This window comes from Theropithecus gelada, chromosome 6 (assembly GCF_003255815.1).
Source record: "Theropithecus gelada isolate Dixy chromosome 6, Tgel_1.0, whole genome shotgun sequence".
NCBI classification, from domain to species: domain Eukaryota; kingdom Metazoa; phylum Chordata; class Mammalia; order Primates; family Cercopithecidae; genus Theropithecus; species Theropithecus gelada.
Genome location: NC_037673.1, coordinates 54,408,435 through 54,419,243, shown reverse-complemented (window position 1 = coordinate 54,419,243; position 10,809 = coordinate 54,408,435). Strand labels below are relative to the sequence as shown.

The following is a 10,809-nucleotide window of genomic DNA, read 5'->3' as shown; positions in this document are numbered from 1 at the left end:
CTACTAGTCTGACCCAGATCCCATTTGTAACTGGATGTGAGAAGAAGGAGGGCTTGCCCTGAATGCTTCGAACAAGACTTTCCTTTTGCAAATTCTTATATTATGGCATCTTTGGGTGCCCTGCTTCAAAGAACCCAGTTTCAGAGGAAAATGATCGGAAGAAGTCAAAATGCTTCTATTTCTTTCATAAAGATAGCCCTCCTGCTAAAAGATAAAAGAAATAAATTTTTTTAAAGGCCCCAGAAGTAATAACATCATTTAAAAACCTGTTCCAGTCTCTTTCAGCCCATCCTACCAGAGACAGAAACAGAAACAAATTCTAGGAGCCAGACCTCTGAGTTTTCTCTCCAAAGTGGCAACAAAACAACTAACCAGAAAACAGTTTTATTTTATTATATTCTCAGCAATTTTATTGTAATTGTTGGTTAAAATTCTTCCTTTTGTCACATAAATGCATTCCACCATATCCCATCCTCACTAAAACAAAGAGGGATGGAACCTCCCTTCCTGCCCTGCAATCTTTTCAATTGTATTCCTTTTTAATTCCTAAAGACTGCAAGCCAGAAATAAAATTCTGAAGACTGTACACCAAAAATAAAATTCTAGGCCCCCCAACCATCTGAAAGGACCCCTCCTTTCAGCAAGGGCATCCCAAAGCTAAACTGAAAAACTAGTTCAGGCCATTATAGGAAGGGGAGTCAGACATGCCTCATTCTACCCTCCTCCCTTCTGGAATTACTGATAGAACAGACTTAAAGTCTGATAAGAAACATTTACAATCTATTGTCTCTGAAGCCCGCTACCTGCAGGCTTCACCTGCATGAAAACACCTTGGTCTCCACAACCCGTTATCTTAACCCAGACATTCCTAGGTCTTTGACCATAACTTAGCTCTTTCAGCCAATTGCCAATCAGAAAATCTTTGAATCTACCTATGACCTGAAAGCCCCTGCTTCCAGTTGTCCTGCCTTTCTGGACTGAGCCAATGTACTTCTTACATTTATTTGATTGATGTCTCATGTCTCCCTAATACGTATAAAGCTAAGCTGTACCCTAACCACCTTGGGCACATGTTCTCAGGATCTCCTGAGGGCTGTGTCACAGGCCATTGGTCACTCATATTTGGCTAAGAGTAAATCTCTTAAAATATTTTACACAGTCTGACTCTTTCCATCAACAGGACTAAGTTTTACATTTGGGCATTTTTCATATGATTAAAGAAACTTAGCCACACAGTATTTTACATTCTGTTCTTGTAGATACCAATACCAATCCATCCCCAAAACAAAAAGGACCATAGAACACTGGCTTCCCACTAGTTCTTTTCTCCACATGAAATGCATGCTCCACCCTCAAATGCATGCTTACTGCAATGAATTCACTTGCCTCCATTCGTGGTCCTTGTTGGCTGGGAGCCATGCTACAGGGACATGGAGGCCAAGGGGAAATGGAGAATCTGCACCTCTTCTAAGGGGAGTAGCTGCTATTCAGCTTAGTTTGGGAATGAGGTCTCCATGTTGCTTATCTTTCTCTTTTTTTTTTTTTTTTTTTTTTTTACAAGAGAAGGAGGAATTCAAAGATCCACTTATTTTGCAAATATTAAAAACTGAAAATTCAAAAATGTTTGTAGGATGTTGTGTGGGCCAGCATAGTCATGCTGAGGATCCCTGTCTGCGTACTCTGCGCTAAGCTGTGATCTGGACTGAATAAGCAACCCAGAAAGAATGCCTTTCTTTCTCATCCAGGCATCATCAACTCAGCATATCTTTTTCTCCATCTTAAGAGTAAGATATCCTGATATTAATATTAATAACATAGAAGAACCTAGAAGTTTTGTGGTTCTCTAGAAGTTTTTTTTTTTCTTTTGACTTCAAGATTCCATCTGGTTTCTGCTCTGAGATGGCATTTAGATACCTTAAAACCAAATATTATACTAGTATTGTCTTTTCTGCAGTTTCTTCAGTGCTGTTTTTCCTGGACTTGGTGACATGGCAACTTAAGGAAGGGAAACCATCATTAAGCAGGTTTTAAGTCCTAATATTCCATTGTCCTTGCTTTCATCTAGGTTTCCTATTTCTTTTATAAATTCTGTTCCACTCCTCCCCTGAATGGTACTTCACAGGGCCTTCCTGCCTCTTCATTTTTGCTCTGAAAACAGATAAAGTGCTTCATTGATTTCAGCAAAAGTAGAATAAACATATCCTCAGGAAGCCTTACTAATACGAGATACCTGAAATAATTTCTTACCTGTGTCTCCTAAGATCCCCAAAAAGCCTGTTTCCCTTGGCAAAAAAAAAAAAAAAAAAAAAACTTACACTGAATCATATCCTACCAATCAAAAAGTTTGCTCCTGGAAGTGAATTAGGCACTTTCCAAAAGTGAAGTAGCTTTTTCATCTGCATCATCCACCTTCAGTGGACTTTTCCCAGGGCAGCTCATTTCCATAGCAGCAGACGCTCTGCAGGCAAGGAGACACTGGCTGTGTTCTGCTGCTTGACAATCCATAATCCCATCTTGCCAGTTATAAGTAGACATGGGCTTCTAGATGATCTTCATGAAAATGTGCAAGAAATCGGGCGTGATACCTAAGCTGTCACAAAGCCAGACACAAAGCTGTCACTGGATGAAGAATAAACACTGACCATAACTTAGTAACTGCAAAGCATTTTTTGTTCTTTGTGCTTTTATGACAGACTGGATTGATTTAAATTAGCCTTTCAGGACCTGTGTTCTCTGGCCCTAGTTTGTATCAGGTCACAGCTGCATTGAGTCATTTCCTCTCCAACTGTCTGAGATCTTCCCTTCAAAGCCTTGCAGGCCCTGGGTCACTCATGCTATGTGAATTATCTCAGCTCCCAAGTGAATTTTTCCCAACTCCAAGGCATACTCTTTACGGTGGTCTGATCATCAGGACCTTTCTTTTGACCTGATTTCCTGTTCTCCACTTTTGCTCCCACCTCTGTAATCTGGTGGTTCCTGTCCATCCGGATTGGCTTTCCCTCTTGGCCTGCTTTAGAGATACCAGATTTACTCAATTACCCCAGGCTCACTCCACTTCCTAAAACAGAGCCCCCTTCTCCACTTTCTGCTATTCACACCTTGGCATGTCATGGTCAAATCTAGGTGTTTGAAGACAATGCCACTTGGAGTCTGAAAGATGACACCTGGCAGGCGGCAATTCTCCCTTGGCTGCAGTCCAAAGGATGCATCTGTCTCATCTGTCTCCTTGATCTAGTTTTTGCTTTTTGATAGTCCCCTTGCCTATCCTACTGTCCCCTCCTGAGATCACTCTCATATTATTTTCTTATTTTAGATAATAGCAGATTTGCCTCTTTATTTGTAAATGTCAATCTTTCTCAGTTCAGGCATTAACTTGTCATTTTGTTTTCTCCATTTTGAGAGTAAGATATCCTGATATTAATATTAATAACATGGAAGAACCTGCTACGGTTCTCTCAATTTTTATTTGATTTTCTTCTCTTGACTCCAATATTCAGCCTGATTTTCATTCACTCTGAGATGGATTTGGATACCTTCAGATGTTGTTTCCCAACAGGGAATACAAAGACTTCACAGGGACAGTCCTTGTTGGCTGCCGCTCTTACTAGGAGCCAGCCAGGTACCCTGTGCCCTTTCTTTTAGCTCATCGTTGGGCAGAGATTGGGCTCAGGGCTTGGTCTTCTCGGGTTCTAAATCCTGACACTACTGTGGTGGCTCTATATAGCCTTGGTCGGTTTCCTCTTCAAGCTTCAGTTTATTCCTTCTAAAATGGGGATGATAATCCTAGGTACCTCATAGGGTTGTCATGAAGACTAAAGAAATGATGTGTGTAAGGGATTTAGCATAGAGACTGGCACATACATGATCTATAATCACTATTTTTATTGTTATCCCCTTCACCTTTCAGGATCAGAACACGATGTGGTGCTTATCTGTGTTGAATGACACATGGTTCCCATCAGCAGTGGCTGAACTGTGAATATTGATGCTTCCAATTATACAACTGTTTCTTCTCCCCTTTCCTTACAATCAAGGCATTTCCAAAGGTTCATCCACTACACACAGGAATCTGTTCTTCCTCTTAACAACTTTGTTTACAGGTCAATTGAAATAGTCAAAAGCTGATCTATGGCATATTTTAAAAGTTAGTTAGGAAGAACTGCCATAAAATCTATGTTAGGCCGTTTATCCATCATGGGGGAGCCCTATTGCGCTGTGGCATGAAAGCTGGTTTTGTTCACAGACAGTGGGCTCAGATAGGGGCTGGGAGCTGTGGTCAACTGCACCAATAAAAAGATTCTTATGCTCCGATTTTCCTTCCAAGTGCATCCTGGAACTGGTCAAGACGTACCTCACCAAAACCACTTTTCCTCCTTTCTGCCCCTGCCTGCCTCAGGAAATATGTGAGTCAGGTTTTACTGGAGGAAGTGTTTGTCGTATTTCTGATTTTTCATGCCATTTTTTACATGGTTCTATATATTAAAACAAACAGAAAATCACAATAAGCTCTATCAGTAATTATTATTGGTGGATTTACTATTTGTAAGAATTATTAAAGCTATATGTTGAGACTTCTCCAGAGAGAAATAATGGTAATTATCTCTACCATTTTATCTCTCTTTACCAGAGAGAGATTATTTGGTATCGTAAGATACCATGTTTAAGCCATTGTATCAATATGAAATACAAACCTTAGGCAGTATTTAACTACAAAATAAGTAAGCTTTCTAACTTTTAAGAAGCGGTCAGCTATATCTAGCTATGAATGAACAGATGAGTATATAATGAAAACAAATCACACTGCTTACCCATTCATGTATCTATTTCTCAAACACATTACAAATCTCCACTAAAAGCAGAGTACGGTTGAAGGAGATTCTCAGAGCATCACCACACTAGAGAGGTAGACATGTGTGCAAAATCAGCCAAGGATGGAAGGAAAGAGGGTGTGGTGCACAAGGAAGGAACCAAGTGTGGACAGAGAGGAAGGCAGCTGACCTCCACGTAATGAGGCGAAAAGAGGCCTCATTAAAATGCTCAGTCTCAGCAGTTCAGTTAAACAGATGAGAGCCTAGACAGGAGATGATCACTAAAACAGGGCTTCCATGACCCATGGGTAAGAGCGTCTCCTCAGATCTCATGTACTCCGGAGGGAAAGCAACACCCAATTCTGGAGTTCCTCTTCCTTCCACATGCCTGTGAAGATTCAAACTCTTGTTGTAAGCCTCTAAACTCTTGCTGATTCTGTGTAGAGACCTAGTTTCAAATACACAGTTGATTCTCTGGTTTCATCCAAGTTGGTGGTGCTGCTGTGATACTGCCTCCGTTGGTTGCTGGCAGCCTCCTGCTCATCCTAGTTCCAGACACGTACTTGATTCTCTGGTTTCATCCAAGCTGTGATGCTCATGCCTGCAATATTACCTCCACTGGTCAATGACAGCCTCCTACCCATCTTCTGAGACTCAGCCCATGGGTCATCGCCTTTGGCCTCTCATTCTGTTTGACCTGACCTCAGGTTCAGGGGCCCCTCATTCCACCTCTATGTCTCCTTGAGCTCCTTCTCTTATCTCCTGTGTTGTATGCCTGTTATCTGTGTATTTGGGAGTGACATTCAAGATCTTTAACAACTGGGACAGTGCTGGCAGAGCCCCTTCAGAACATAAGCCGGCTTTTTCATGCCAGTGCCAAATGGCCACCTGTCGGCCTGGGGTAAGGTGACTTTCACCCACAAGACAGTAAACTCTTTAAAAATAGGGCTGTGTTTTATTCATTGATATATGATCAGTGCTCAGAACATAGGAAATGTTTAATAAATGTTTGTGGATTGCTTGAAAAATCTAAGGTTGACAAAGGCAAAGCAAGGAGACACAGTAGCTTCCACTGGTTGTCTTCATATATGATGCCCATACTTAAACCTCACTCTAGTTTTGTGTATCTGCGTAATAGTCAAACTAGGCAAAACGTAAAAGAAAAAGAATATTCTGGGCTTCCATGAGTGAACCTTAAAGGGCCCTAAAGGTTTAGGTAATTAATTAAACATTTGTAAATTCTGGTCAGTTACAAAGTCTGTTACCTCCAAGAACAGTACCCCTACTCCCAGCCTCCAGAGCCAGCAAATAGGGGCTGTGCTACCTCTGACAAAGTGAGCTTTATTGGGTAAGTGAATGAATGAGGAACCCAAATAAAGATGATTTTGGAGAACCCAGATGTAGACATGGAAAATTTCTTTGCTTTACAAGAGCTGACAGAGATAATGATATTTATATTTATAAACCCATCTTCCTATGTTTTACTCAACACAAATTCTTACTACTTTGTAAAAATTTAACCAACTCAACAGATGATATTTTTTAATGGCTGTTGAATTATGATAAGCCCCTCTTGCATTATTGAGAGTCAATTAAAAGAGAATAAACTTACTTTAAGAATACATAATTGGTGAAATTTTCTCTTGAGACACCAGAATTAAAACAGGCTAGACAGTCTTCCAGCAAAATCATACATCAGCCACACTCTCAAGGCATCAGTTATGCTGTGTGGATTCAATACCAAATATCCCTTAGTTCAAGGTGATTCTAAGGATAGCACTCTAGTAAGTGTAGGATCTAAGGCTGCACTTGGTACTATGAGGGCTCCTCCACTGACATTTCCACCAACTTGGCTTTGTTTTATATTCCAGACTGGAGCATTCATAAATGGGGACTTATGCTAAATGCAATATGTATTTCATTTTTTCCATTTTGTAAAATGTGCGTGTAGTTTGTTACGGGATTTTTTTTAAAAAATGCCCAGAAGCACCATCCTATAGCAATAAAATATTGTTTTAATCAAAAGCTTGGTTGTACTACATAACAAGCAAGTTCATAAAACCATTCAGTGTGAAGGTTTTTAACATTGTTGAAGAAGGAATTTTGCAGTTACAGAAAAGATTAAAGGTAAGGGCTGTTCTGGTGAGGCCTAAAGCAAAACCATGGATCTTGTGATGAAACACGCATTCTGCCATGACCGATTGTCACCAGAAAGGTTTTGAAGGCACATTATAGCACTGGATAAAATAAATCTATATCAAGTTATAGACAAAGAAGAGGGCTGGACACTCACAGCTTGGTGCTATGCCATGACTCTCCAAGAGGCTCACTGGGCAAAGACTCAGGCTGGTTCTCCTGGCCTTGAGCTGGAGGGTGTTTTTTGTCCAGGAAATAGGGGCTGTGCTACCTTTTACAAAGTGAGCTTTATTGGGTAAGTGAATGAATGAGGAACCCAAATAAAGATGATTTTGGAGAACCCAGATGTAGACATGGAAAATTTCTTTGCTTTACAAGAGCTGACAGAGATAATGATATTCTATTTGCCTAACACATAAGGGAGCAGAAGTAATGAGCTTTCTTAAATGCTGTTTCTCTATAACACATTGCTGATGTCCTACATTTTACCGTCATACACATCTTTCCAGGTAGTCTGTATTTCTATATGAAACATGGAATCCAAACAAATTGTTGCTATGAAGTGATCAGGGTGTAATATATCTTGAAATGGAAGGAAAGCTGATATAATTCTAGTTGTATATATTTTAATAACCACATAGAGGTTTAATGTTATAATATAGTATATGTATTTTGAAGCCCAAAATGTTTTAAGGATTAAATATATAATTTTTCAAATTTGTCTTATCATTTCATTTTGTTCATTGTTGTAGAACTTAAGAGTTGTTGCAAACAAATAAATTTTTATAACCTTCATCTTAATAAATTATGCAAAATAGTTGACTTTCAGTCATTATACAATTAACATGAACCCAAGGAATCTGGTTCTATGAACAATGTCAAGACACAGTAAATGTTTAATGAAATTTGGTTACTAGAAATTTATATCAGAAAAAAATATCTGTAGGGGTTAAATTTAGTGATCATTCTATTACTTTCTCTTGATCTCTGATGGATTAGAAGTCTATTAAATATCTCTACATTTTGCTTGACACAAGTGCATTGTAATTACAGCCATCAGGCCATCATTAGCCATTTATTATTTTCATTTACTAAAACAGTCTCTATGATGATGACATCCTGTGGGATTAGGAATCTAATGGAAACAAAAATCTTGAAAAAGTGAAGTTTGCAGGGTAAAACCCCTCATCAGAACAATATCTTAAGAATGAAAAGGTAAAGCTGGTGTAGGTAAAGTGAAGCCTCAGGGATGCGAAGGAGGGAGACTTCCTCCCAGCAGAGTTGCCATACCTAGCACCAGCTTTCTTTCATCTTGCTTTTATATCCCCCACTGCATCATCATAGGTATCTAGAGACCTCACCAGGCAGGCTGACGGTCATGTGTGGGTTGCCTAATTACAGGAACCTGAGATTTGACCACTCGGTAGCCAATTTTCTCTTTATGTAGAAAGATCTGATGATTTATATAATAATCATCATCATTAATACCTCAAAGGTGACCTCACCCAGAAATGCTGGGAACTGGTGGAGTAGGACAGGGGTGGGGCCAGTGTGTTCCTTTAAATTCCTGTGTTCCCAGTGCAGGCTCCCCTGTCTGAAGGCATTTCTGGAGTGTTTTCGGCCTGTTCACTTTCTCTTACTGTGTTTGACTTCTGTTCATTCGTTTGGAAGATCCCAGCCAGCACCATGACTGATGACGAACTGTCTGCCTTGGTAGTGGATAATGGGTCAGGGATGTGCAAGGCAGGCTTTGGTGGTGACGATGCCCCCCGGGCTGTGTTCCCCTCCATGATAGGGCGTCCTCGACACCAGGGCGTTATGGTAGGCATGGGCCAGAAGGACTGCTATGTGGGAGATGAGGCTCAGAGCAAGAGGGGCGTCCTGACCCTGAAGTATCCTATTGAGCACGGCGTGGTCACCAACTGGGACGATATGGAAAAGATCTGGTACCACACATTCTACAATGAGCTCCGTGTGGCACCAGATGAGCATCCCATCCTCCTCACCGAGGCACCCCTGAACCCCAAGATTAACCGGGAAAAGATGACTCAGATCATGTTCGAGGCTTTCAACACACCAGCGATGTATGTGGCCATCCAGGCTGTGCTGTCCCTCTATGCCTCAGGACGGACTACAGGCATCGTGATGGATTCTGGGGATGGGGTCACTCACACCGTGCCCATCTATGAAGGTTATGCCCTGCCTCATGCCATTCTCCGCCTGGATCTGGCAGGCAGAGACCTGACTGATTACCTCATGAAGATCCTGACAGAGCGAGGCTATAACTTTACCACCACCGCTGAGCGGGAGATTGTGCGAGATGTCAAAGAGAAGCTGTGCTACGTAGCCCTGGACTTTGAGCAGGAGATGGTCAGGGCAGCCGCATCCTCCTCACTGGAACGGAGCTATGAACTTCCTGATGGGCAGGTGATCACCATTGGGAATGAACGCTTCCGATGCCCTGAAGCCATTTTCCAGCCTTCCTTCCTGGGCATTGAGTCCAGTGGGATCCATGAGACAACCTTCAACTCTATCATGAAGTGCGATGTGGATATTCGCAAGGATCTCTATGCCAACACCGTGTTATCTGGAGGCAGCACCATGTACCCGGGCATTGCTGACCGGATGCAGAAGGAAATCATAACCCTGGCACCCAGCACCATGAAAATCAAGATCATAGCTCCCCCAGAGAGGAAGTATTCTGTTTGGATTGGGGGCTCCATCCTGGCCAGCCTGTCCACTTTCCAGCAGATGTGGATCAGTAAGCAGGAATATGATGAGGCTGGTCCTCCTATCGTTCACAGAAAATGTTTCTGAATGGGCTTCCATATCCGTGGGCTTACATTTTCCCTTTTCCAAGGTCACAGTGATGGTACTGCTTTTATCCACTTTCAGTAGAATACATCACTCTTCCTAGCGTAAACCAGCAAACCTATCTCTCCATCCAAGTATCCTGGGCTTTTACCCAGATAACCACATCTGGATCTCTGGCAAGTACAGGTGAATTCTAATACCATATTCTATTTTCTTTGTCTATACTGTTCAAAGATATGTAGGCCAGCTTAAATACATATGAGTGACAAGGAGTAAAATCATGAGAAATGTCATTTCAGAATGGATAACTATAATTATCAAGCTTTAAAACCTAGTTCTCGCTAAAATATTTAACAAGAACAGGCTATATAAACTTGTTTTAAAAAAAGGTGTGTACGCATTTAGCAACCATGTCTTACGAGTTAAGTATCTTTGTTTTGTTTACTTCTTTGTATGGAGATAATGAATTATAAAGTTCAACAATATCCATATATACATAAGCACCAGGAAAATAAAATATATTGTGAAATATACTGATGCATCTAGCTATCTGAACAGCTAATGTGAATTTCTTTACTCCCAAAAGTCATCATTTTAATAGGTACATATTTTAATTGTTTCCCTTGCTAAATAAGCATAATGAGACAGCCATCATTCCATTAATGTTTATAAATCATCTAAATGTTCAGCTCATAGTGGAGTTCTGCTGCTCAAATCATATTTTAATATCTTTCTTATTGAACCTCCTCATAACAAAACTACAGACAACATCTAATTATTAAAAGATAGATATGATAATATCAAATTAATGTCATTATGTTACAATTTGACAAAGGTAATATTATTTCTATTTCTTAGCATAATAGCACATCTTGAACAATTTCTGTAGACCAGGATTATAGATATTTCTCTTATGCAAGGATTTCACTGTGGGAAAATAGAGCTGCAGCATCTTTATTAATTATAAATTTTACTACCAGTATAGCAACACAATTTTATTCTTGGAAAGCTTTTAGAATAATTCTACTTTATTATGTCCAATAACTAGCAA

At 40.4% G+C, this 10,809-nt stretch overlaps 1 protein-coding gene across 2 annotated transcripts; it reads left to right on the top strand.

Moving 5' to 3' along the window:
* The first annotated feature begins 8,616 nt into the window (after window positions 1–8,616).
* Window positions 8,617–9,926, top strand: ACTBL2 (actin, beta like 2). Of its 2 annotated transcripts, XM_025388965.1 has the most exons (2): window positions 8,631–8,759; window positions 8,886–9,761. In XM_025388965.1, the coding sequence occupies exons 1-2, from the start codon at window positions 8,631–8,633 to the stop codon at window positions 9,759–9,761; spliced, it is 1,005 nt and encodes a 334-aa protein (XP_025244750.1). The 2 variants fall into 2 exon arrangements, with proteins under 2 accessions (XP_025244749.1, XP_025244750.1); XM_025388964.1 differs by having other exon boundaries at window positions 8,617–9,926.
* The last annotated feature ends 883 nt before the right edge of the window (window positions 9,927–10,809 follow it).

What these genes read in the sequence shown, in the direction of transcription:
- ACTBL2 (XM_025388964.1), top strand. Translation starts at nt 8,631, where the DNA reads ATGACTGATGACGAACTGTCTGCCTTGGTAGTGGATAATGGGTCAGGG.